This window comes from Mus musculus, chromosome 15 (assembly GCF_000001635.26).
Source record: "Mus musculus strain C57BL/6J chromosome 15, GRCm38.p6 C57BL/6J".
NCBI lineage: Eukaryota > Metazoa > Chordata > Mammalia > Rodentia > Muridae > Mus > Mus musculus.
In genome coordinates, this window is record NC_000081.6 from 89,182,027 (window position 1) to 89,207,334 (window position 25,308).

The window sequence follows — 25,308 nt, forward strand, 5'->3', positions numbered from 1 at the left end:
AAGCAGCCAGGCTTGGTTGAATCACCTTCTCCCCTCCACCAGCAACCCCGCCCCCTCCCCCCACATACAAGAGACTCCAAAATATTCAGTGATTTCAACACTACGGCCCCCAACACACACACACAACTCTAAAATATCCAGTAACACAGCTGCAAACTTTGTATCAAAAATATTAAAAGACAAGTATTGTATAACAAAAAAAGATATTTTAATAACAAAGTTGTGGGAAGGCCAGTATTCTGAACTGAGTAGGGCTCAAAATAGAAAAGGCAGGAAGCTGGAGGGTAAAAGAGTCCTCCTGTCCTTCCGGTCTGTCCCTGGGGCTGGCTGCCTCATGACCTCCACCCAACCCTCTTAGATCCCCTGAATGCTGGCTCACTGCGCTCTCCCAACTGGCCACACAAGGGAGCTCTGGGAATCACAATCTCCAGGATTAGCTTCTCACTCTCCAGGCATCTAAACTGTAAGGGACCTCTGGGCTGGGGGGAGGGGAGCACCTCTTTGGAGCCATCTGTCTCGACATCCCTCCAGGCTCTGCCCTTGGCATGGATGGAAAGAGATGGGCTTGAGCCTACTTTGGACAGAAGCTCCACTAACTCAGCTGATCCCATCCTGGGAGAGAGAGAGTCGGAGAGGATGTAGCTGGTAGGAAGCCAGCAGGCAGGCGGTATACTCTACCAGTAACCAGGACAAGCCCCTCGAAGAAACTGGAACTTTGCTCATTCCTGTGTGTCAGCCTTGGGTTTGTGCCCTAAGCAGCACTGTTGTGTCTATAGCCTTCTACCTCCCCACCAGCCCCTCCTCTAAATCTGTCTGCTGATTCCCATGAAGAGTCCTAGGCTGATGGTGGCTGAGGTCCTTGGGGTGGTGTGGGGTGGGGCACCCTGAAGCCTACTGTGTGAAAGTCAAGTGAAAACTAGCACGAGAAACACACTGCAGTGATATTTGAGATGTGCATTTTACGGTGGAGCCATTAAGACGGAGGAGGCTTAGACCTGTCACTCGGATAGGAGGCTGGCACATGGAAGGCACAGTTCTGCAGACTCCAAATGGCTAGTCCCCACAGCCGGGGAGCTCCAGCTGTCACAGAGGATGGTGCCATGGTTCTGAAGATCCCTTAGAGACCAGGCTCTTAGTGGTGAGGCTGGCACCACTGTTCCAGGAGATGCTAATGCCATTCTTCCTAAGGACAAGGTCTCCATCTCAACCTGCCTTTGCTCAATTTTCTAACAGGTCACCTCCTTGGATACTGCATTAGACTGACCTAGATCACTGTGTAAATTCACCCATCTATCTCATCTGTCTGCTCACCTGTAGAGTGGGCAGTGTGACAAGCTGTCATGGGCTAAGGTCAGGGGTAAACAACTGAGCACATGCAAAGATCTAGGCACAGTGCTGACACCTGTTACCACTGGGATACCTTCGCTGTGTCTGGCTTAGCCAGGATCAGTGGGGAAGGGCGAGGCAGTACATACTTGAGGTTTGATTAAAGAGTCCAAAGAACCCAGAACAGGTCATGGCCATGCTACTCAGCAGCTCTCTAAGAAAACAAACGCTCACCATGCAGCTCTAAACCAACTTACTTTGCTAGTGGCCCTTTAAAGCATCACAGGATGTACGGCCCATCCTCTCAGAATGCCCCTTTTCCCTGATACTGCCTGACACTGACACTGCCCAGTGAACCCACATGGCCCAGTCCCTCAGAGGAGCAGTCTTAAGTGGTCAGGAGACCCACCTACAGGTTTCTGATACTCAGCTGAGGGTTGGCTGCTGCTCCAGGTCCTCACTTCAGTCTGGACCACCCCAAGGGCCAGGTTGTGATGCTAGGTTGTAACATTGTAACGCGCTGTACCCAGGATTAGCAGTACTGCACAATAGCATCAATCCAGGAATGGGTGAGACAGGGCTAAACTAACACAGAATCCTCCAACATTCAGGGACCAGGCTGTGTTCCACGTCCCATTCTTACTGCTAGGACAAAAGTGCTTCTTTGGGGGGAGGGGAGGTCTGAAGACAAGCTAGAGCCTTGAAGGGAAAGGGAAGCTTGGCAGACTTAGGTCCCCAGAGCCATTTTAGCCCTTTAGGAAGAGCACAGAACAGCACCTCCAAGAGATACCTCTGCCTACGGGTTCAATTGTACCCTAAGGCCAAGACAGCAGAGAATATAGCATCAGGCTACAGCCCAACGCCTCTCAAGCAAGCTGCAGGAGGAGGGGCAGACACAGGGGGAAAAGCTGGAGTAGCCCTTGGCAGCATGGGTGAAATGCATGGAGCAGGTGTTCAGGGGGTGTTCCAAGAAAGGGAATAAGGACTGTGGCGAGGACCTCCAAGAACAGCCTGAGCTTGCTTTTGCAAGTGGGGTGCCAGGCCCCCACACCATCCCTCATTCTCTCATGCTGGCCAATCACAGCAGGAAGGAGAATTAGATCCTCTCAGGACAAAGAGCTTCTGCCCTCTCAAGTAGCTGCCTAGGCAAAGTACCCCTTCCCACCCTCTGTCCATCCCTTCATCCCTCTGCAGAACGAGTGGGGTGTAAAGGAAAGGGGCTGGCCCTGGCAGCTGCCTCCCTCTTCTCTGAGCGGGGAAGCCTGCTGGGCTAAAGGACCCCCAACACAAGGCATCCTGGAGTGTGGGCAGATGGAGCCAGGAGGCAGCAGGTGGTGAAGGCACCTACATCAGTAAGGGCTACTAGGCCACTCCCACCTCCAGCTGTGGAGGACAGGTGTGGCCCAGGAAGAAGTGAGGCAGTGCCAGCACAGAATCCCCCAATAGTCAGGGACCAGACTGTCATTCCAAATGTCATTTTACTGCTGGGACAAGGGTGGTTCTGGGAGGGGGCTGAAGCTGAGGTAGGAGCCTAAGGCTGAGAGCCCCAGCTTGGAGGCCTGCCTTTCAAGGGAGAGGGAACTTGGCAGGCTTAGCCTCCCTACCCCCCCAGGACCACACAGGTTGGCCTTGTCCTAGGGAGGGCACAGGACTGCTTGCAGGTCCTTGGGAAGGGAGCCAATAACTGTATCAATGTACAGCTGAGCCCGCTGCAGTGTCACCTCCTTCACGGGGAGTTGGTGGCCCTGTGCCCGTACCTGGAGAGACAATGGTGGTAAGGGGTGGACAAACTTCTGGCCTGGCAAGTGGGGGGCAGGACAATACAAGGAGGCTTCTCACCAGCTTCTCCCGAAGTTTCAGGACCAGGTCGACCACTTCCACCTCGGACTTGTCCTTCATCCAAGCCTCAATGTTCTGTTAGGAACATTTCCGTCTGGTTCTTCTCACTAAGCCTCCCACCTACCCTGGGCCTGTACCTGTCCCCCACCCCCGCCTCTGCCTTCCCTCACCGCCTCACAAATAGCTTCCAGGTGCAGAGCTTCCAGCTTCTGGGCCATCTCTTTGTGTCGTTGCCGATACCAGCCATCAAAATGGGGGGACTTGAAAAACCGCCTGTGATGGCAAGAGGCAGCTGAGGAGCTGAGCTAGCGGACTTGGGGGCACCCACAGCAGCCTCTTCTCCCACCTGTAGAGGCCCAGCCAGTCACCCTTGAGGATGCAGGTGAGCTGGGGTCCCGCATGCTCCAGGCTTCGCAGGAAATCGTCCTGGCGGAAGGGGCAGATCTGCGGGGGGCTCTGAGACAAAGGTCACATGAGCTGGGTGCTACTGAGCCATGAGCACAGGTCCTCCTTTTCAGCGGGATGGGACCCTCCCTCGAGAACATAGCTAAAGATCTTCACCCCACCCTGCTTGGGACAGATCCCTGGACATCTCTTCAGGGGTTCTATCGGTGCCCCTCCTTGCAATTCTAATTTCGCTGCCTGGTGGGGGACGCCTGACAGGCACAGAGTCAACTTTGTGCCCTCGTGGCTCTGTATCTCAGCCACGCTCTCTGTTACATGTGGACACCTGCCTCAGGCCTTCCCTTCTTGGTATGGGGACTAAATTGACACCCCCCCCCCAGAAGTCCCTGGACTCCACCTTCCAGGGTGTGATGTTCTTCTGTAGCGGCATGAGGCTGGCCATGTAGTGCTCCTGGAGGGTTAAGAGAGAGACAGGCAATGAATGGGAGCCACAAGCCCTGTCACAGGCTCTACAGTCACTAAACCCTACTGTGTCTCCCTCATGCCCAATACTGGCACACTCCTGCCTGTCTCACCAGAGGAATGATGAAACTCTGTGTGAGCTCTAGAAGGTGCCGCCTCAGCAGGGCACTCTGCACATCCCATGGCCGCTTCTTCTGTACGCCCTGCAAGAGGAAGCAGGGGACTGACTCAACATCGACTGGTACCCTGCATCCTTCACACCACACCAAGTCCCCGCGTCCAGGCCCTACCCAGTAGGCTGTACCTTGAGCAGTCGTTTAAGCAGCGCTTTGTCCCGGTGGAGGTGGGCAGTATAGGAGGTGTAGAGGCCTGACAGGAGGTCAGAGCTGTGGCTGTCCCTTCTGCCTCCCTTCCACAACCCCAGAGCTCTACCGATGATGAAGATGGTGGTCTGATCTGCCTGCAGCCCCATTCCCTTGCAGAACCTGCACATCTCTCACCCAATCCATCCTGAGACTCAAGGGACCTGCTAAAGAGGGCAATGCCCCCCCCCCCGCCCCCCGCCATCATGGGGCCTCAATAGAAAGAAAAAGAGTCAGAAAGCCTGGCCACCTCTCCCACTGGAGGAATCTACCAAGTGCAGGACAGGCCTTACTGCAGTAGATGGGGCTGCAGCCCAAGGGGGAGGCACAGACCTGGCTTGGTGTCAAGGGTCTTCAGCCGTGAGGGTTTTTTAAGCTTGACCTGCTTTGGAAGGTCCCCTGTGAAACGCACCCAGCAGCCAAGGCTCAGTACCCACAGCTCTGCCTAAGGTGTAAGGTGGGCTCGGAGGTGTTGGGAACCGAACTCCACCTTGAGTCCCAAGCTGATGAGGTTCATAGCCCTGGGGCCTCTCACCTGACATCTTGGGCTCCCCAATTCGGAGGACATGAGGCCAGTGCTGGAGTGTTTTGATAAAGAAAGGGTTTGTGACTCCCAGGACCACGTTTGGTCTAGAGAGAGAGAGAGAGAGACAGACAGACAGAGAAGAGGCAGAGACAGGCCTAGAGGCAGGCAGTGTGTGAGCAGGGTGCGAGGACGCGTACTTACGGAGCCTGGGTTCGAGTTGTAAGCTCCTTGAACTCACTGTCATGAATGGTGAAGTAGGGGCGGAAGTCACAGCAGAACTTCAGGGGCTGGAGGCAGCTGTCGGGGGTTGGGGGGGGCAGCAAGGGCTGTGTAAGGCTAGGGTAACCAGGCACAGCCATGACAGTCTAGTGAGTAAAGTCTGTACCTGGTTAGGGCTAGCACCAGCTCTGAAGACACGTCGGGTGAGGGTGCCAGCACCACGAGGGGCTCCCCAAGAAGCATGAGTTCCCACAGGGTCTGCACGTGGGTGAGCACTGGCCGGAAGCACCTGGTGCGGTCAGGCGGCCGTGTCACAAAGGTGCTGTTGTGAGCAGAGCACCAACTCCCCCTCCCAAAGACAGTAGGAAGGATGGTCACAGCATAAGTGGTAGCTCAGGTCACCAGAGTCACCACCTATGTTCTGACAGACCTAGGGGATGCGACCTGGACCCTGCTTGTGAGGGCCTGGAAACCCTGTTACAGATCCAAAGCCCCAGGAGGGCTTGCCAATCTAGGGCCCTGCTACCACTATTGCCTCTTCAAGAATTATTTATTTATTGTATGTATATGAATATACTGCGGCTGTCTTCAGGCACACCAGAAGAGGGCATCAGATCCCATTACAGATGGTTGTGAGCCACCATGTGGTTGCTGGGAATTGAACCTCTGGAAGAGCAGCCAGTGCTCTTAACCACTGAGCCATCTCTCCAGCCCCTACTATTGCCTCTTATGTCTCCAGACTGAAGCCCAGGCTCCTTTGAGGACACTTAGAAAAGCACAAAGGGGCAGCCTCAGAGAGCAATGTCTCCCTGGCAACCTCTCCACACACAGAACCTTCCTTCCCTGATTTCCCCTAAGTCAGATAATTGGGCGCAGGTTTCTTCTTGTGTGCAAGCGTCTCAAGGGTCACTCAGACAGGCAGCCTCTCTTGGCAAGTTGTGCCCTGCATGACAATAGTGTATGGCTGTGGTACCCTCCAGGGCTCACCTAAACAGATCCAGTTCATGGACACTAGTGAGGACAACTGGAGCTGGCAGCAGGTTCTGAGAAGGGAAGGGAAGGTAGGTCAGGCCTGGAGGAAGGCTCTATCTGACAATAACTCCTTCCCCCTGCCATTTCCCTCCCCACAGCACAGGCTCCACATTGCAACATGCTGGCCACCACCATGGCTTTGCCTAGGTTTGAGCATCCACAAAATAAGCCGGTGAGGTAGAGGAGACAACCATCCAGCCCAGGAAAAGAACACAGGTAATGCCCAACCCCCATACAACCCCTTCTACCCCCATTTCCCACCTCTTGATCACACTGCTTTGGAGGACTGGATTCCAGCTTGTCCACCCTGGATGGGATGCGCACCTGAGGAGGAGGGAAGCAGCTGCCAGGAAGGTAGTAGAGCCTCTCCACCCATCAACACCAGCATTGCTCACTCTTCCGTGGGCCCTCACCTGAATGACGACTCCCATGATGGGTAGGTTCAGGGTCTGCCCAGGCACCGGCGCTGGCCATTGGTCAATCTCATTACAAACTGTGGACACAGGTGGCCAATGTCAGTAGCCCTCCCAAAAGGCTGAGATGAGACCGTGTTGGCCACATCTGATGACCACTCACCTGCTTCCAGGCAGGGTGCCAACTTCTCAAAGTATTCAGGGGCAATCAGGCTTAGGAGTGACTGAAACAGCCGGACGAATGGCAGGCGGGACACCAGCACTAAAGACTGTGATGAGGCAGGGCCAATCAGAGGGGGTTCAGCTACAGACATCACTCCTATAATTCAGGAGCCCATGGCAACCCTGAAGCCATGCTTACCCACAGCTGGCTGGGGCAGCACATCCCTGCCACCCCATTGAACAGCTGCCACAGAATAGCAAGCCCTAACTCATGTGTCAGGACTGGACAAGAAAAAGCCTGATGCCTTTGCCATGGAGTAGATAGCCCCAGACAACAACAGGATTAGAACTGGACCCGGGGACCTTCAGAGGAAAATGTGGGCTGGCTAAGTTCCTTACCCTGGCAGTGTGATGACACCAGCAAGACTTGAGGAGCTGAGATATTCTGGACCAAAGGACAGAAAGGTCTCAAGTGCCATACTAGGCAAGGGAGGGCTTCAGGAAGTCCTGGGCCCTGTGGTGGCTCCTCCTTGGTCCTGCTACCCAGGTGGGCTGCAGATGGACAGGAACCCAGGGAGGCTTGGGACTCCTCACTTGCTGTTCTTGGGCTGTCTACCATTTGCTACCTATCCACAATACTACTCCACAGTGGCAGGCAGCTCACCTTCTGGAAGTAACCCCTCTTCACAGAGCTGTCCTTCACCTGTCTGAAGTACACATAGCCCAGATAGTGTGCTGGCTCCCTCTGTAAGGAGTGCAGTGTTAGTCACGCATACCTAGGGCATTAGCTAGATCCAGGGTGACATAAGCAAAGGTCATTAAGGAGGAAACCTAAGGCTGGGCATGGTGGCACACGCCTTTAATCCCAGGACTCAGAGTTAGGGTTAGAAGGCAAAGGCAGATGGATCTCTGTGAATTCAAGACCAGCCTGGTCTACGTAGTGAGTTCCAGAACAGCCAAGGCTATGTGGGAGACCCTGTCTTTAAAGGAAAGGGTATATGTGTGGGGTCTAAGAATCTAGGAGACCCTAGGAGGCACTTGCCCCTGAGACTAGGGCCTGCCCTCTGCCTAGCACAGTGAGACTTAGGATTCCCTAGTTCTGAAAGTGGGCTGATCCGGTCTAGAGGACATCTGCTGATTCAGAAAGAATTTAGCCAATCTGAGAGTGCTCCAAGACCCCTGGAAGGTCCCTCCGGGTTTTGCTCATTGAACCACAGCTTATTTAGCCACACAGATGCCCAGCAAGGGAAATCGGGTGCACAGAATCAACTTCAGTGATCCTGGTGAACCCCATAAGAGCTGGCCTAGGTGGAGAACCCCAAGACAGAATCAGCAGGACCTGCAACTGTCATTGACCTCTCAGGATGAGCCTGGCCAGCACTTCCATCACACAAAGCTCAGGTTCACAGCCAGGAGCCCCCCACCAAGGGAGAGAAGACACAGACCAGAGAGACACCCCACTACTTACCTGCAATGCCAAGGGGGCCTTGTTGTTATACGACCGATCATCCACCTGCCAGAGGCTCCTTTGTCCCCCACACTGACGCATACGGAAACTGAACTGAGTGTCTCCCAGGCACCCTGGAAAGAGGCAGTCCCACCATACAAGTCACAGTGGGAGAATCTCCTCCCATTGTCAGGGCTGAGGGCTGTGGTACAAGGGTGCACCGGGCTGGCCTTTGTTGGCACAAATATCCGATCAAGGGCAAACAGACTTGAGGATCTATTTCCCAGCAGACTCCTAGCCTGATCCTGCAGACAACACATGGGCCTTGGATGAATCAACACAGAGAATCACTTTCAGTTTCCCTGAAGGAGCCTGACTCAGTCTGCCTGGGACAGGAGAATCCACTACACAGTGCTCACGGGTCAGCTGCTGTCATGGCGTCAAGGAGGCCAGATTGCGCAGATATATGGCTATCCATGGGCTTTAGAGAACCTGGCTACCTTACTGCAGCTTGGGCTCTGGTGAGGGTCCATCCTGATAGAACCTTGTACACTGCTGGTAGCCTAGATACCATGCGCCTAGGCCCTGTCGTCCACCTTTCCCTATTACCTTCCAGTCTCAGAGTGAGTGTCTAAGGGGTACGGGATCACCTACCTGAGTGCGAGTCTGGGAAGGCCAGGTAGCAGATGCTGCTTTTCTGAAACAAACAGAACCCAGTGAGGGCTGACTCACTCCCGGGGCCATCCATTCCCAAGAAATCCAGAACCTACCTCCTTGTCTGTGAGCCGGAAGTCACTTGGGTAGACTAGCTGCAGGGGAAGACAGAGAGCACTTGGTGATCCTGTGTCTGTCTTAGTGGTACAGTCCACTAAGACAGCTCAGCAGGGCCACAGGCATGTTTTTTGCTAGGGCAGGCGATCCTTCTGGCCTCCTGGTGACATCTTCCTCCTCTAGAGGCTGTCTTACATCAGACCCTCTTCTCCATGGCCTTCACCCCTAGTGTATATCCAGTGTGCTTGCTAGTTTCCATCAACTTGACACTAGCTAGCTAGAGTCGTCAGGAAGAGTGACCCTCAACTGAGAAGTCTGGCCAGTGGGCAAGTCAATAAGGGCATTCTCTGAATTGAATGATGTGGGAAAGCCCAACTGTGGTGGGTGCAGCTATCCCTCAACTGGTGGTTCTGGGTGGTACAAGAAACCAAGCTGAGAACCGGAAGGGTGGCTTAAGCCTTCAATACTAGTACTAAGAGGCAGAGGCCATGAGACTGAAGAAGGTTCTGTGTCAGGTGACCCCCTCCCTCAAAAAGCCTCACTGAAAATAATAAAAGCAAAGGCGACCTGGTCTACAAAGTGAGTCTTAGCACAGCTGGGGCTACAAAGTAAAACCCTGTCTCAAAACAAAAACCAAAAACAAACAAACAAACAAAAATGTGCACATATGGGAGCCTTCGAGAGTTTGTGTGTATGCAGGGTCCTGTAGAGGTTGGGAAAGGACTTTAGAGCCCCTGGAAATGAAGATCCTGGGTCTCCCTGCCTCTTCCTCTTCCTCCTCTCATCCTCCCACCACGGTCTCTGCCTCCTGAGTGCTGGGATTGAAGGGATTGAGGGTATGGGCCGCTATGCCTGGCCTTATCCACACATATAAAAATAAATGGTGGGGGCTGGAGAGACGGCTCGGTGTTTAAGAGCACCTACTGCTCTTCTAGAGGTCCTGAGTTCAAGTACCAGCAACCACATGGTGGTTCACAACCATCCATAACGAGATCTGACGCCCTCTTCTGGAGTGTCTGAAGACAGCTATAGTGTCTACATAAAATAAATAAATACAATCTTTTAAAAAACAAAAAACAAAACAAAACAAAACAAAATGGGCAGTGGTGGTGCACGCCTTTCATCCCAGCACTTGAGAGGCAGAGGCAGGCGGATTTCTGAGTTCGAGGCCAGCCTGGTCTACAGAGAGAGTTCCAGGACAGCCAAAGCTACATAGAGAAAGTTTCAAACAAACAAAACAAAATAGACAAACAAACAAACAAAAAGAAAACACAACAAACTGACTGATGGCACATGCCTTGAATCCCAGAACTCTAGAGGCAGAGGCAGAGGCAGAGGCAGAAGCAGGATGGATCTCTGTGTGTTCAAGGGCAGCCTGATCTAAATAACGCGTACCAGGACAGGCAGGGCTTCAAAGTGTGACCATCCTTCTCCATTCCCCCACCGCCCCCTCCCCCCTAAACAAAATAAAAGAAAGAAATTATTGGGCAATGATGGCTCACACCTTTTAATTCCAGCACTGGAGAAGCAGGCTGATCTCTGAGTTCAAGGCCAGTCTGGTCTACACAGCAAGTTATGGGACAATCAGGGCCACACAGAGAAACCCTGTCTAGGGGTGGGGGGAACCCCTGCCACTACCAAAAACTGTAAAGGGGGTTCTGGGATTGTGAGAGCTACCTCCTGGGAGGCTGTAGACACCACAGAAAAGGGTTTCTTTGGACATACTGGCCAGAGGACACCCCAGATAGACTGAGATGGCCCAGTCAGGCCCTTTCTTCAGCTGGCCTACAGGTACCCCAACACATGTCTCCTCTCATCCTCTCCATTACCCTGTAAAGCTAGATACCCTGTCTTGCACGCAGGTTTTGGGACACCCATCTGCTGAGGGTTGCCCTGTGTTGCGGGAGTTCTGTGAGTACTACAGGCCCCAAGCTACTTACTTACCCTTTGTTTCTAGCAAAGGTTAACTCCTGCAGGGCAATGAGGCTATATCTGCTTTTGCTTTTATGAACCATGAGCTGAGCATAGACACAGCAGGACCTGTCTGGTGGTGGCTGCTCAGAACTTGATTGGTTGATGAATGAATGCATCAATGGGCCACTTTTTGCCTTCAATAGGGAAGGGTCACCTGAAACAGAAATGTCTTCAGTCTCACTGCCTGCTTCCCATCCTTACGTAGCTGAGCCTGGGTGAATCTCCTGGAGGTGGACTGTCTTTCTTCCATATGCCCACACCACAATCAATCCTGGGTTTCCTACAACTTAGTCAGGCTGAGCTGAGAATGAGTGCAGGGCCAATAGCTCTTTGGAAGGCTGTAGGACCCTGAGATGTCTAGGGTGAGGAGGAAAGTCAGGAGGCAAACATGATGAGGGTGACATGCGTGACTCACCCCACAGACTTACTGCTGGGCTTCTCCATACAGTCAGAGATTGGGAAAGACTCATGGCACTACCGTGGGACATTTCAGGCGTGACTGTGGGTCTCTAATACTCAACAAGCTGCAGTACAACACCCACTGTCCAGCAAAGGCTCAGGAGTCCAAGTCCATAGCCTTTAAGATTACCTTCAAGCCAGGCGTGATCATGTACGCCTGCATGCCCAGAATGTGAAAGGTAGATGGAAGAACACTGCTACAAGTTCAAAGCCAGCCTAGCCTAAAGAGTGAATTCCAAGGGCTGGCGAGATGGCTCAGCAGGTAAGAGCACTGACTGCTCTTCCGATGGTCCTGAGTTCAAATCCCAGCAAACACATGGTGGCTCACAACCACCCGTAATTAGATCTGACGCCCTCTTCTGGTGTGTTCTTAAAACAGCTACAGTATACTTATGTATAATAATAAATAATTATCTGAGCTGGGCGTGGTGGCGCACGCCTTTGATCCTAGCACTTGGGAGGCAGATTTCTGAGTTCAAGGCCAGCCTGGTCCTCAAAGTGAGTTCCAGGACAGCCAGGGCTATATAAAGAAACCCTGTCTCGAAAAAACAACAAAAAAACAAAAAAACAAAACAAAAAAAAACCCAGCCTGGGGGCATAGCTAGTATTTACCTAACCTGCACAAAACCCTAAGTCCCACCCCCAGCACCCCATAGGCTCAGGTGTGGTGGCACACGCCTGTCATCCCAGAATTATAAGGTAGAGACAACAGGATCCTTGAATACAAATGAATATGACATTAGTCTGGGCTATATGATACCCTGTATAAAACAACTCTACATCCTTTCTCCAAAAAAAGCCTTTGGGATTTGCTTAGAATTAAGTTCCTAAATGGCTATCTTTTAGAGAACAAGAAATGAGAATGCATGGGGTGGGGGGTGAGGGGGCGAGGGAAGGTTTCTTTATTGGAGACATGGTCTCTTTACATAGTCCTGGCTGTCCTGGAACTTCCTATATAGATCAGGCTCGCTTCAAACTCACAGAGATAAGCCTGCCTCTGCCTCTTGAATGTTGGGACTAAAGGTGTGCGCCACCACACCAGGTTTTCTTTTTCTTTTTTCCCTTTGGTTAAAGGAAAAGTCTCTCAACTTCTGTTGTAACTCTACAGGAAAGGATCTACAGTGCAGAAAGTGGGGCTTTTTAACCAAGGCTTTGTTTGGTTTTTTTTTTTTGTTTTTTCAAGACAGGGTTTCTCTGTATAGCCCTGGCTGTCCTGGAACTCACTCTGTAGACCAGGCTGGCCTGGAACTCAGAAATCCACCTGCCTCTGCCTCCCAAGTCCTGGGATTAAAGGCGTGGGCCACCACCACCGGCTCATAGTCATTACCTTAACTGGACCTGTCAAAAGCTTCATTGAGCCTGTAACACTTTCTTCCTCCTCCTATCTTCCTGGTGGTTTTGTGGGTTTTGCTTTTTGTTGTTTTTGTTTCCTTTTTTAAAATTATTTATTTATTATATGTAAGTACACTGCAGCTGTCTTCAGACACACCAGAAGAGGGAGTCAGATCTTACGGATGGTTGTGAGCCACCATGTGGTTGCTGGGACTTGAACTCAGGACCTTCAGAAGAGCAGTCGGGTGCTCTTACCCGTTGAGCCATCTCACCAGCCCCCTCCCTTTTTTTTAAAAGACAAAGTCTCACTATGTAGCCTTGGCTTGCCTGCTCCAGGTTGGCCTTGAGCATAGAGATCAGCCTGCTTTTGCCTCCAGAGTACTAGATTAAAGAAAGACATGTGCCACAATGTGTTCTCTCTCTCCCCTCTCTTTCATTCTTTCCTTTCTCTTTCTTTCAACAAGGTCTGATTCTATAGCTCAGGCTCCTTTGGGACTCTATCAATCCAGACTAGCTTCAAACTAATCATCTTGCTTCACCAACCTCCCATCCCCCACCCAGTCCCCGAAATGCTGGGTTTGCGCGCACTACTATGCCTGGCTGATATTTTCATCTTATCTAGTAGAAGAGAAGCTGCCTTTCTTTGTAGGTGGGTAAGGGGGATGGAGGCCTTCAGACCACAGAAAGACCACATCAAAAGCCTAAGACCCTGCCCAGCTGCTCACAGCTGGTGACCAGATGCCAAAGGTTGAGAAGAGCTCAAGACACAGGAACCAAGCAGGGCCTCACAGGGTCTGGATCTGATTCTAATTGAAAGACAAGAGGAATGCCAGAAGCGAACTACCAGTGACACTGAAGACTGCAGCAGACCCAGTGTGAGACCTGGGGGCGGTGGCGGGGGCAAGGTGGGGGGAACCCTAGGACTCTGGCTTGAGCAACCAAGGGGCTGGAGATATGTTTGCCTCTTTGGAGAAAGGTCCATGTTAGATGCTGCGTAGGATACATTGATGGACAGGCAGTCAGGCTTTACAGATCTTTCCTTCCTTGGCCTGGGAAGGGTTTCTAGAGCTCTGAGGAAGAGGCTCCTCTTGGAGAGGTGACAGGCAATAGGAAAGAGGAGGTCTCTAAGCTAGTCACTAGCCGAAGGAAGTGGGGGAAAGGTCAGCCTGAGGGTGCAAAATATTCCGAGAGGCTCCTAAGAAGACCCTAGACCAAGCAGGAAGGCTACAGGCGAAAAGTCCTGCTTCCTGGAGGGTGGGCGCCCCGGGTAGAGAAACCGCGCGGCGGCTTAGAGGAATGGGAGGAAAGAAGCAGGGGTGCAGGCGAGAGAAGGGAGGAGCGTGAGGGGGAGGGGCATCGGGAGAGGAGGGACGTCCGGAGAGGAGGGGCCTCTGGAGAGGTTCAGGCCGCCGAAGGAGAGGTACTAAGACAGTTCTGGAGGGTCAGCCAGCCCATCAGCTCACCTCTAGCGCCTGGCCCAGCTCCAGATCGAAGGTGACCACGCACACACACTCCAGCCAGGCAGAGAAGCGCGCCCAGGGCATCTCCGCGGTCCGCGCCGCGCGGCCGGAGGACGAGGATCTTGTCGCGCCTAGTCCTCCGCCAGCTTGCCGGGGCCCGGGACCCACCGGCACCTCCATGGTAGCAGCTCCAGCGGTACCCGGGCACGTTGCGGAGAAACGCAGGGGTTCACCTGGGCCGCCTCGGAGCAGTCGAGCTGCCGCCGTAGGCCAGAAGGGCCCCGGAGCAGCCGCGCGCCCCCTGGCGCTAGAGGAGCGTCCGCCCTAGAGTGTCGCCTAACGTACCAGCGAGAAAGGCCCCAGCCGGTTAGAAGGGTCTAGAGATGGAGGCGCTTCCCGATAATGGAGATTGCGTGACCCGGGTCGGCCAGTAGGTGGCTAGTGTGGCCCTGCATCTGGCAGAAGAGAAAGGGCGGTTCCTGATGTCATCTCTGCCTGGCGTATGGATTGAGGGACTCTGGGCGTATAGTGGTGTCTACCAGGGGTGTCTGGGCAACATAGAATTATGTTGGGCACCACCCCCCCCCCAGGGGTATCCAACCCGGCCGAGGGTTGTGAGCCTAATGTTTATTTGTGTGTCATCGCTTGTCGCGGACAGCTTTTGTGCTGGACAATCGCCCAAGGTAGTTAAAGACAAACCTCAAAATGCTTTAAAAGTGTGAAAACCACGGGTGGTTTGTGGTGGTGCACGCCTTTAGTTCCAGCACTCTGGAGGCAAAGGCAGGCGAATCTCTGAAGTCTAAGCAAGCCTGGTCTACAGAGCAAGTGTCCAAGACAGTTCGGGCGACACACAGAAACCCTGTCACGGGAAAATGAAGACAAACAAAACAAACAAAGCGTGAAAAATAATGTTTGGGGCTAAGAGATGGCTCAGCGAGTAAAAACACGGGCTGCACTTCCGTGCAGAATGGGGGCTCTGTTTCCAGCACCCACAAATGTAACTGTACTTCCAGGAGATTAGACGCCCTCTTCCAACCTCCGAGAGCGCCAGGCACGCGTGTCTGTACTACATTGGGCACCTTCACCCATCCGCCTTTAATGAAGGCCATTCTGCCTGAGTTGGCGGGTCCACCCAGACCTAGTCCCACTCCAGGCTAGTGTGCCTACTTTGGCTAGCAAAGAGGGGCAGCCTGGTCAACGAATGCTGCTGCCTTTGGGATTAAGGTAGTTGCAGAGCCTAGTTCTAAGGATAAGGATTATAGAAGAGTGAATTTAGAATGAAGAGGTAATGAGGCAGGCTAGAAAGACAGGAACATTTGGGGGAACCTAAGAAGGGGGAAGGAGAGCCTTCGCCTACCTGCCCCAAGCATAAATAACAATTAAGGCCCTTCTCCCTTCCCTGCTATAAACTTGCAATTTTCCATTAGAATCCCTGGCTTACAGGGAAAAGGGGCATACACCAGATCTCTTGGGCAACCCTAGTAGTTTTGTTTTTACTTTATTAAAGATTGCCATCTAAGGCATTCCAAAGAGCTACCTCACCCATCCTTCTCAGCAAAACGGGGAGGAGGTGTTAGTAATCTTTTGAGATACAACCTGAGAGCCGTCAAGATGGGAGAGATGACCAATGCTAAACAATGGTAACTCTCTCATGGATCTGCCTTATTGGGTCCTTGAGAAGCCTACACCTATGCTCTTGGATGTGTCTTACTTTCTTCTGAGTGCCCCCAACAAACACCCTGTATGAGACAGGGTCTCTCTATGTGGTCCTGGCTGGTGAGGAACTTGATATGTAGACCAGGCTCACTTTGAACTCCTGAAACTCTGCCTGTCTCTGCTGAGACTAGAGGTAGCCTTCATCAGCCATACAAAGTGTGCTTGCTTCTTGCGAGCTCGCTCTCTCTCTCTCTGTTTTTGTGAGGCAGGGTTTCTCTGTGTAGCCCTGGCTGTTTTGGAATTCACTCTGTAGACCAGGACACATTGACTCTCTTAACCATAGTGTTTAAACCTGTATTAAAATGTTTTCATTAAGCCCCAACTTTCATTCTGTCAGAAGGCAGATCACAGTGCTGACAGAAGTAATGAGGGTGAGAAGTACTTAGCCCGAGTATGTCATTGTTCTTAGAGCCATCTCTTTCTTATTGTCCTGGAAGTGCTGTGATAATACTAAACTATAAACAAAGATATTTCCATTAAAAAAACAAACAAACAAACCAAACTCTGCTTTATAAGATGGACAGTCTTTTCTATGTCAAAGCCACAATTCTGAGTCTGGTTTGCGGATCCCTAAAGGTCTAGAACTCGGGCTATTGAGGATGGTAGAGCAGTCATCCTATCCAGCATACTATGTGATTTTGGTGTTTTCATTTTTTTTTTAAAGATTTATTTATTTATGGGGCTGGAGAGATGGCTCAGTGGTTAAGAGCACCGACTGCTCTTCTGAAGGTCCCGAGTTCAAATCCCAGCAACCATATGGTGGCTCAGAACCACCTGTAATGAGATCTGAAGTCCTCTTCTGGTGCATCTGAAGACAGCTAGTTTACTTAAGATATAATAATACATAAACATTTTTTAAAGATTTATTTATTATATGTAAGTACACTGTAGCTGTCTTCAGACACTCCAGAACATCTCACTAGAGATGGTTGTGAGCTGGGATTGTGGGATGTGGTTGCTGGGATTTGAACTCGGGACCTTCGGAAGAGCAGTCAGGTGCTCTTACCCACTGAGCCATCTCTCCAGCCCAGTGTTTTCATTTTTTAAGTCCTCTCCTAAAATTACTTAGAGCAGGTTTCAGCAACAATCTCCAGGTCTTTTGTTTTGTTTGTCCTTGTTTTTTCCAGACAGGGTTTCTCTGTGTAACAGCCCTGGCTGTCCTGGGACTTGCTCTGCAGACCGGGCTGGCCTTGAACCCCGAGAGGTCCACCCGTCTTTGCCTTCCTAACACTGGGATTAAAGGCAGACACCACCACACCCAGGTTCAATTTCCAAGTCTCAAGTGGTTTTGTTTGTTTGTTTGTTTGTTTTTCGAGACAGGGTTTCTCTGTGTAGCCCTGGCTGTCCTGAAACTCACTTTGTAGACCAGGCTGGCCTCAAACTCAGAAATCCACCTGCTTCTGTGCTGGGATTAAAGGCATGCGCCACCACGCCCAGCAGGTTTTTTGTTTTTGTTTTTGTTTTTGTTTTTGTTTTTGTTTTTCATTCATGTGGACTTAAGGGAATGTCAAGTTGACCTCGAGGACACTCAGCATCAAAGCAGAAAATACTGTAAAACCCAGCAACCCCTTTTTTGTTATTATTGTTGTTCACTTGACTTCTAATTGCCTAGAAAGGAAGAGCTCGCAGCCCTTCTGCCAAAAGTAAGCTTGAGTTTCCAAGCAGGGATGTGAGCTTCTGGTTATTTATGAGCCGCAAACTCATTATCCTTTTAATTACCACATTTTGCTGAATTTAAGGCAACTATCATTTTATAAATAAGAAAACTGCTACCAACTGCACAGTCACAAGTGAACCAAGCCCATTACATCCACCTGCGGCACGCCAGACACTGACAGGATTGTTTGGCAAGACTGTTCCTTCACAGGGCAGTCAAATGTGGAGATGAGAGTCCGGGTCAAGTCTGTACTCCCCAGGTAGGAGTCCTTATTGACTGGAATTGGGAAAGGCAGAAGTGGTATGATCCATTCATGTGCAGTTAGCTAAACATCAAGGGACCATCATGGTTGATAAGTCAGCACTATTATCTGAGGCTTTGAAGTTGGCGATCATTTAAGTTTCTTTTTTTTAAAGGATATGTTTGTCTTTTTTTAAAAAAACATTTATTTATTTATTTATTTATTTATTTATTTATTTATATGTAAGTACACTGTAGTTGTCTTCAGACACTCCAGAAGAGGGCATCAGATTTCATTACGGATGGTTGTGAGCCACCATGTGGTTGCTGGGATTTGAACTCAGGACCTTTACAAGAGCAGTCGGCACTCTTAACCACTGAGCAATCTTGCCAGCTCCCGATCGTTTTAGTTTCAAAAAACATTATTTTATGTGCATGAGTGGTGTGTGTGTGTGTGTGTGTGTGTGTGTGTGTGTGTACCACGTATGCACTGGTGCTTGCAGAGGCAAAAAGGAGGGTATCAGATCTATAACTGGAGTTACAGATGGCTGTAGGCCACCACATCAGCCTACAACGGAACCCATTTTTGTAGCCCTGGCTATCCTGGAACTTGCTCTGTAGACCAGGCTAGCCTCAAGCTTATAGAGATCTTCCTGCTTCTGCCTCTGCCTCTGGAGTGCCAGGATTAAAAGGCACCTGCTGCCACCACCACCACCACTGTGTATTTACTCATGTATTTATTTGTATTTTTTTGAGATAAGATTTTGCTACATAGTCCAAGCTGACCTCGGTTTCGAAATCCTACTATCCGAATCTCTCGAGTATGGGAATTACAGACATATACCATCATGCCTGGATATCCATTTAGATCAATCTAAAAGAGAGTTAAAGACATAGACACACTCATTTAAAAAAAAAAAAGATTTATTTTATGTATGAGTACACTGTCAATATCTTTAGATACTCCAGAAGAGGGCATCGGATCCCATTTCAGATGACTGTGAGCCACCATGTGGTTGCTGGGGTTTGAACTCAGGACCTCTGGAAGAGCAGTCAGTGCTCTTAATTGCTGAGCCATCTCTCCAGCCTCTGGACACACTCATTTTAAGACCCATATTATTGGCCAGGTATGGCTGCACATGCTTATAAAAATCTTAGCACTATGGAGGCTGAATCAGGGCCAGCCTGGACTCCAGCGACACCATTTCTAAAAGCCAATAGCAAACAACTGCAGTGAACGTGGGTTCATCCTTAACTACTATTTCTTTCCAGGATATTTTTTTCTTTGTAAGCAAATCGTATATATATCAAAATGCATGAATCTTCAATGTATGCTGACAAATGGACAAACCGACAAATGGACAAACCAGTGGAGCCCAAGCATTAAGAAGATAGAAAAAGTTGCCATCACCCTCAAAAGCTCATGACTCTATCTCCATGCCCAGGCCCCATTATTCTGATTTTTTTTTTTTGCACCATACTTATTTGTTTATTCAGGGTAGGGTGCACATACATGCCACATAACTCACTCACATGTGGAGGTCAGAGGACAACTTTCAAGAATCCTCTCTCTTTCCACCATGTAGGTTCCAGGCATTGAACACAGCCAGTGCCCTTACCTGCTGAGCTAGTTCAGGTTTTTGTTTGTTTGTTTTTTTTCTTTTTTACATTTTTAAGTTATTTTAGTGGGGAGGGATGCGCCTATGAGAGTGTGCATGTGGTGGTCAGAGGACAACTTTTGGGAGTTGATTCTGTGAGTTGACTTTGAGTCCTTCTGTGTGGGTTCGAAGGATCAAACTCCGGTGTGCAAGCTCAGCGGGCAGCGCCCTTACTCACTGAGCCGTCAGATGGCTTTCACCGTAGATGATGTTACATTGCACTAGAATTTAACAACAACAAAAAAAGAGAAACTACAGAGGGAGCTGAATAGATGATTCAGTAGTTAAGAGCACTTGCAGCTCTTGCAGAAAACCAAGCTTCAGTTCCCAGAACCCACAGGGCAGTTCCCAGTCAGCAACAAGTTCAGTTTCAGGAGTTCTGATGGCCTCCTCTGACCTCGTGCACACACGTGAAACACATCTGTATCTATAGCTATCTAAATGTGCTGTCTTAGCTAGGGTTTTACTGCTGTGGAGAGACCAGGGCAATTCTATAAGGACAACATTTAACTGGGGCTGCCTTACAGGTTCAGCACTTCAGTCCATTATTATCACGGTGGGAAGCATGGCAGCATCCAGGCTCTGGAGATGGAGCCGAGTTCTACACCTTGATCTGACCAGGCCGGCAGAGGGCGGTCAGGAGAAGGTTCTCATGCCACACTGGGTGAAGCTTCACACTGAGGCCTCAAAGTCTACCCCTAGTGTGACACACTTCCTCCAAGGCCACACCTACTCCAATAAGGCCATCCACCGTCCTAATAGTGCCACTCCCCATGGGTCAAGCATTCAAACACAGGTCCACAGGAGCCAAACCTATTCAAGCCACCACATGTAGGGAGACACTATTTTAGTCAGTCCTTGGTGGGTGAGTGAGTAGTACTGTGGAGTCTCAACTGAGTGAACCAAGGAGGTCATTGGGCTTACAGAAGGATGGTGCCCCCCTGGGCAGCTGAAAAATTCCACCCCATCCCAGAATCTGACCTGGAATCTATGTATATGGAGTTCCCTGCTTCAGTTAACCTTTCCCATCCTGTATACTTTAGCACACTGGTTCTCAGCCTGTGGGTTGAGATCCCTTTGGGGCTGAACAACCCTTTCACAGGGCCAAACATCAGATAATATTACTCGTAACAGTGGCAAAATTACACTTATGAAGTGCAATGAAATAATGTTATGGGTGGTGGGGGTGTGTGTGGTCACCACAGCATGAAGACCCGTATTAAAGGGCCGCAGCAGCAGGAAGGTTGAGAACCACTGCTCTAGAACCTCTATGGACCATATGCACCTTGGAAGAATTACACACAAATGAGTGTAGGGGCTTACAGGGAAGTGAAGAGGCACCATGACCAAGGCAACTCTTATAAGGACAACATTTAATTGGGCTTGTTTACAGTTTCAGAGGTTTAGTCCATTATCATCCTGGCAGGAAGCATGGCAGCATCCAGGCAGACATGGTGCTGGAGATGCCAAGAGTTCTACCTTGGGCATAGCTTGAGTTTATGCATGAGACCTTAAAAGCTCAGCTCCACAGTGACACACTTCCTCCATCAAGGCCACACCTACTCCAACAAGGCCACACCCCCTAATAGTGCCACTCCCTATGACTAAGCAAACACGTGAATCAATGAGGCATAAACCTACTCAAACCACTACGTCATCTCTCCAGCCCCATAGGGTTGGTTTTTTTTTTTAAGAGATTTGTTTGTTTTTTGTTTGTTTGTTTTTAAATGTACTTAACAGGGTTTTATACAGTAGCTCAGAGTGACCTCCACTGGTGATCCTCCTGAGACCTGGGATGACAGATATGCTCCACCACACTCAGCCTGACTTCTTCCTTTCTAGTTTGTATACATAAAAAAAGAAAAGGCAATAGTGATGGCACCTGTATATGCCTTTAATCCCAGCAATCAGAAGACAGAGGCAGACAGATCTATATGAATTTGAGAGGCCAGCCTATTCTACAGAGTGAGTTCCAGGACAGCCATGGCTACATAGAGAGACTATCTCAGAACGAACAAACAAACAAACAAACAAACAAACAAACATGTGAATGGGAGGATATGGAGAAATAGCTCAGTCAGAAAATGGTTACTTTGTAAATGTGAGGACCTGATGGCTCAGAGGTTCAGAGCACTGACCTTTCGGAGGTCCAGACTTTAATTCCCAGCACCCAACATGGTGGCTTACAACCATCTATAAAGGAATTTCATACTCTCTTCCCGCATGCAGATGCACCCAGCAGAACACTCATATATGAAATAAAATGATGAAAAATAGGGAGCCGAATAGATGATTCAGTAGTTAAGAGCACTTGCAACTCTTGCAGAAAACCGAGCTTCAGTTCCCAGAACCCACAGGGCAGTTCCCAGTTGGCAACAACTTCAGTTTCAGGAGTTCTGATGGCTTCCTCTGACCTCGTGCACACACGTGAAACACATCTGTATCTATATCTATCTAAATGTGCTGTGTCTTAGCTAGGGTTTTACTGCTGTGGAGAGCAGCACACACACACACACACACTATATATATATCACATATATATCTCCAAACAAAAGAACCCCAAAAAGTCATGGGGGGGGAGAGAAGGAGAGAAGATGGGGCAGTGGAGAGATGGCTTAGTGGTTAAGAGTACTTGCAGGGGTTGGGGATTTAGCTCAGTGATAGAGCACTTGCCTAGGAAGTGGAAGGCCCTGGGTTCCGTCCTCAGCTCTGGGAAAAAAAAAAAAAAAAAAAAAAAAAAAGACAAAATAACAAAAAGAGTACTTGCAAAGGAGCCAGGTTCAGTTCCTAGGATTCACATCATATAGCCAGCTAGCTCACAACTGTCTATAACTCCACCTCCAGGGAACCTGACACCTTCTGGCCTCTAAGGTCATCTGAAGGAACTTGTGCATGCAAACATAAGTACATAGAAATAAAAGATGAAATAAATCTGAAAAAAAAAAAAGGTTAAGTGTGGTGGTATGTTCTTGTAATTTTAGTTCTGGGAAGGGAGATAGCTGGTTCCTTGGGGCTTGCTGGCTAGCCAGCCCCTCGTATTTGTGAGTTCTAGGCCAGTGAGAGACTCGGTCTTAAAAACATAAAGTAAAAGTGTATAATGTCAGCTGGGCGTGGTGGCGCACGCCTTTAATCCCGGCACTCGGGAGGCAGAGGCAGGCAGATTTCTGAGTTCGAGGCCAGCCTGGTCTACAAAGTGAGTTCCAGGACAGCCAGGGCTATACAGAGAAACCCTGTCTCGAAAAACAAACAAACAAACAAACAAAAAAAGAAAGAAAAGAAAGAAAAAAGTGTATAATGTCTTGAGGCGAAGAACCCCAGGTTGTCTTCCAGCCTCCATGCGCCCACGAGCGTGCGCACATATGCATGTGCCCATTTATTTTCTCTTGTTTTATGGCTCTATTTAGAATGTCAGTGCAATACAGACTCAAGGTGGTGAAAGAAGACATTCCTGTCATCTCCAATCTTATTGGAAAGATATTAGCATCATTAAGTATGTTTTATACTTAGTATGCAGAGGTTTCCATAGATCCCTTTCCGAAGCTTTCAGAATTTCTTATCCATCCCCGGTTTGTGAAGAGTATTTGTTATGAACAAAGAGTTTGTGAAGAGTATTTGTTATTTAAGTTGTATGAAATACCATTCCTGCCTTATTATGATAATCATGTGTGGTTCTCTCCTTTATTGAAGTAGAGTGTTGTGGTTGAATTCTGTGTGCTAAACAAACAAAGGGATAAACCCCATTGTTCTTGGGACAGAATCTCTCTCTCTCTGTCTTTTTTGGGGGGGGGGTTCGAAACAGGGTTTCTCTGTATAGCCCTGGCTGTCCTGGAACTCACTTTGTAGACCAGGCTGGCCTTGAACTCAGAAATCCACCTGCCTCTGCCTCCCGAGTGCTGGGATTAAAGGTGTGTATTACCACGCCCGGCTTCTCTCTGTCTTTTTTTAAAAAAGATTTATTATTATATGTAAGTACACTGTAGCTAACTTCAGATGCACCAGAAGAGGGCGTCAGATCTCATTATGGGTGGTTGTGAGTCACCATGTGGTTGCTGGGATTTGAACTCAGGACTTTCAGAAGAGCAGTCAGTGCTCTTCCTTCTGAGCTATCTCTCCAGCAACCCCCCCCCAATCTCTTTTTATATGCTACTGAATCTTGCTCTGGAGCACTTCATTTCTTTTTGCGGGGTTAGATGACCTCTAGTTTAGCTACTACTGTAGCTCTGCTATAATGCAGTTTTTATTGACATGTATTAATTGTACAAAGTAATGACTTCCTTTTCCTGATGCAGGGTGTCTTCTTGCCAAGGCTGGCCTTTGTCTTGCTATTTAGATGAAAATGACCTTGAAGTCCTAGGATCCTATGGCCTATACGTACCAAATGTTGAGATTATAGGTGTGCACCATTTCAGTGTAATTTTAGAGGTCTCACTATGATATATATGGTATATGTAATACATGTGATATATATGATACATATGATATATATGATATATGACACATATGATATATAGATCATGTTAAGATCATGCCTACACTCCTCCTGTTCTCCCCTGGCATCCTTCCCAGTCCAATAGTCTCTTCTGCATTCCAATCATCATTTTAAAAATTTCTGCTAAGAAAGAACACATATAGCCAGATACACACCTTTAATCCCTTGGGGGCAGAGGCAGGAGGATCTCCAGGTTCAAGTTCATCCTGATCTACATCGTGAGTTCCGGGACCACCAGGGCTACACAGACAAACCTGCTAAGTTTTAACCCCAGACAAATGGCTGAGGGGCCTATTTAATATATCAAAAGAGGACCTGGCTTCCATGTTTTCTCAGCATCCCCCAGTCTCCACCTGTTACAGGCTTACGTCTGGCATACCCGAGCCTCTAGCCTGAGCTCACCAGCACAGGGGTGCTGTCCTTCTCCCAGAGGCTCTTCCCCATAGAGTGCAGCCATTTTGGTTTCTTGCCCTTCCTGTACTTTTGACCCTCTGGCTATTGCACCTGGCTCCTTTCACTTTCCTCTCACCCCCCCCACACCCCCCCATGGCTCGGTCATCTCAGCTCTGTCTGTCTGTCTTGTCAGCTCTGACTCTCCCAGATGTCCCTGCCTCTGGCTATGCTTGCTCTACTTTTTATCTACAACAAACTTTCTCCTCCATCATACTCACGAACGATCATGTTCCTTCCTTCCTTCCTTCCTTCCTTCCTTCCTTCCTTCCTTCCTTCCTTCCTTCCTTTCTTTCTTTCTTTCTTCCTTCCTTCCTTCCTTTTTAAATTGAAAACCCTGTCTCAAAAAAACAAACAAATAAACAAACTGTTTATGTGTGAGGAGAGGCCAGCAGTAGACCTTGGAACTGGAATTGCAGGTGATTGTAGGTTGACACATGGTTGCTGGGAATCAAATCCAGGTTCCCTGGAAGAGCAGCTAGTGCTATTAATTGCTAAGTTAATTCCCCCAATCGCTAGACCTGGCTTCTCTCCCCCCCGCCCCCCTTCTCAAGACAGTGTTTCTCTGTGTATTTCTGGCTGTCCTAGAACTCTATCTGTAGACCAGGCTGGTCTTGAATTCGGAGCTCTGCCTGCCTTTTCCTCCAGAATGCTGAGAATAAAGGTGTGCACCACCACCACTGGCTTGTGTTTGTTTGTTTGGTTGGTTTGTTTTTGTTTTTCAAGACAGGGTTTCTCTGTATAGCTCTGGCTGTCCTGGAATTCACTCTGTAGACCAGGCTGGCCCCGAACTCAGAAATCTACCTGCCTCTGCCTCCCAAGTGCTGGGATTAAAGGTGTGCGCTACCACGACCGGCCACCACTGGCTTTTTATGTGGGTTTTTGGTATCGAACCCAGGTCCTCGTACT

The 25,308-nt window shown here is 49.5% G+C and overlaps 1 protein-coding gene and 1 non-coding gene across 24 annotated transcripts; both read right to left on the minus strand.

The window, feature by feature from the left end:
• Nucleotides 1–186: 186 nt before the first annotated feature.
• On the minus strand, nt 187–16,401 carry Dennd6b (DENN/MADD domain containing 6B). Of its 23 annotated transcripts, XM_030248747.1 has the most exons (21): nt 14,193–14,448; nt 10,909–11,092; nt 8,964–9,002; nt 8,848–8,890; nt 8,215–8,327; nt 7,411–7,491; nt 6,748–6,853; nt 6,585–6,664; nt 6,433–6,495; nt 6,127–6,182; nt 5,306–5,428; nt 5,122–5,217; nt 4,930–5,024; nt 4,728–4,793; nt 4,337–4,401; nt 4,146–4,235; nt 3,968–4,021; nt 3,512–3,621; nt 3,336–3,438; nt 3,166–3,240; nt 187–3,083 (listed from the first exon to the last, which is right to left on the minus strand). In XM_030248747.1, the coding sequence occupies exons 5-21, from the start codon at nt 8,293–8,295 to the stop codon at nt 2,961–2,963; spliced, it is 1,467 nt and encodes a 488-aa protein (XP_030104607.1). In that variant the 5' UTR covers nt 8,296–8,327; nt 8,848–8,890; nt 8,964–9,002; nt 10,909–11,092; nt 14,193–14,448; the 3' UTR covers nt 187–2,960. The 23 variants fall into 23 exon arrangements, 12 of the variants coding, with proteins under 12 accessions (XP_030104607.1, XP_030104601.1, XP_030104608.1 ...); XR_003951430.1 differs by lacking the exon at nt 10,909–11,092 and having other exon boundaries at nt 4,930–4,972; nt 14,193–16,401; XM_030248741.1 differs by lacking the exon at nt 10,909–11,092 and having other exon boundaries at nt 4,146–4,226; nt 14,193–16,401.
• On the minus strand, nt 3,439–3,511 carry Mir6958 (microRNA 6958). The gene has a single exon (NR_105923.1). It is a non-coding gene; the product is annotated as a microRNA 6958 (primary transcript).
• Nucleotides 16,402–25,308: the final 8,907 nt, after the last annotated feature.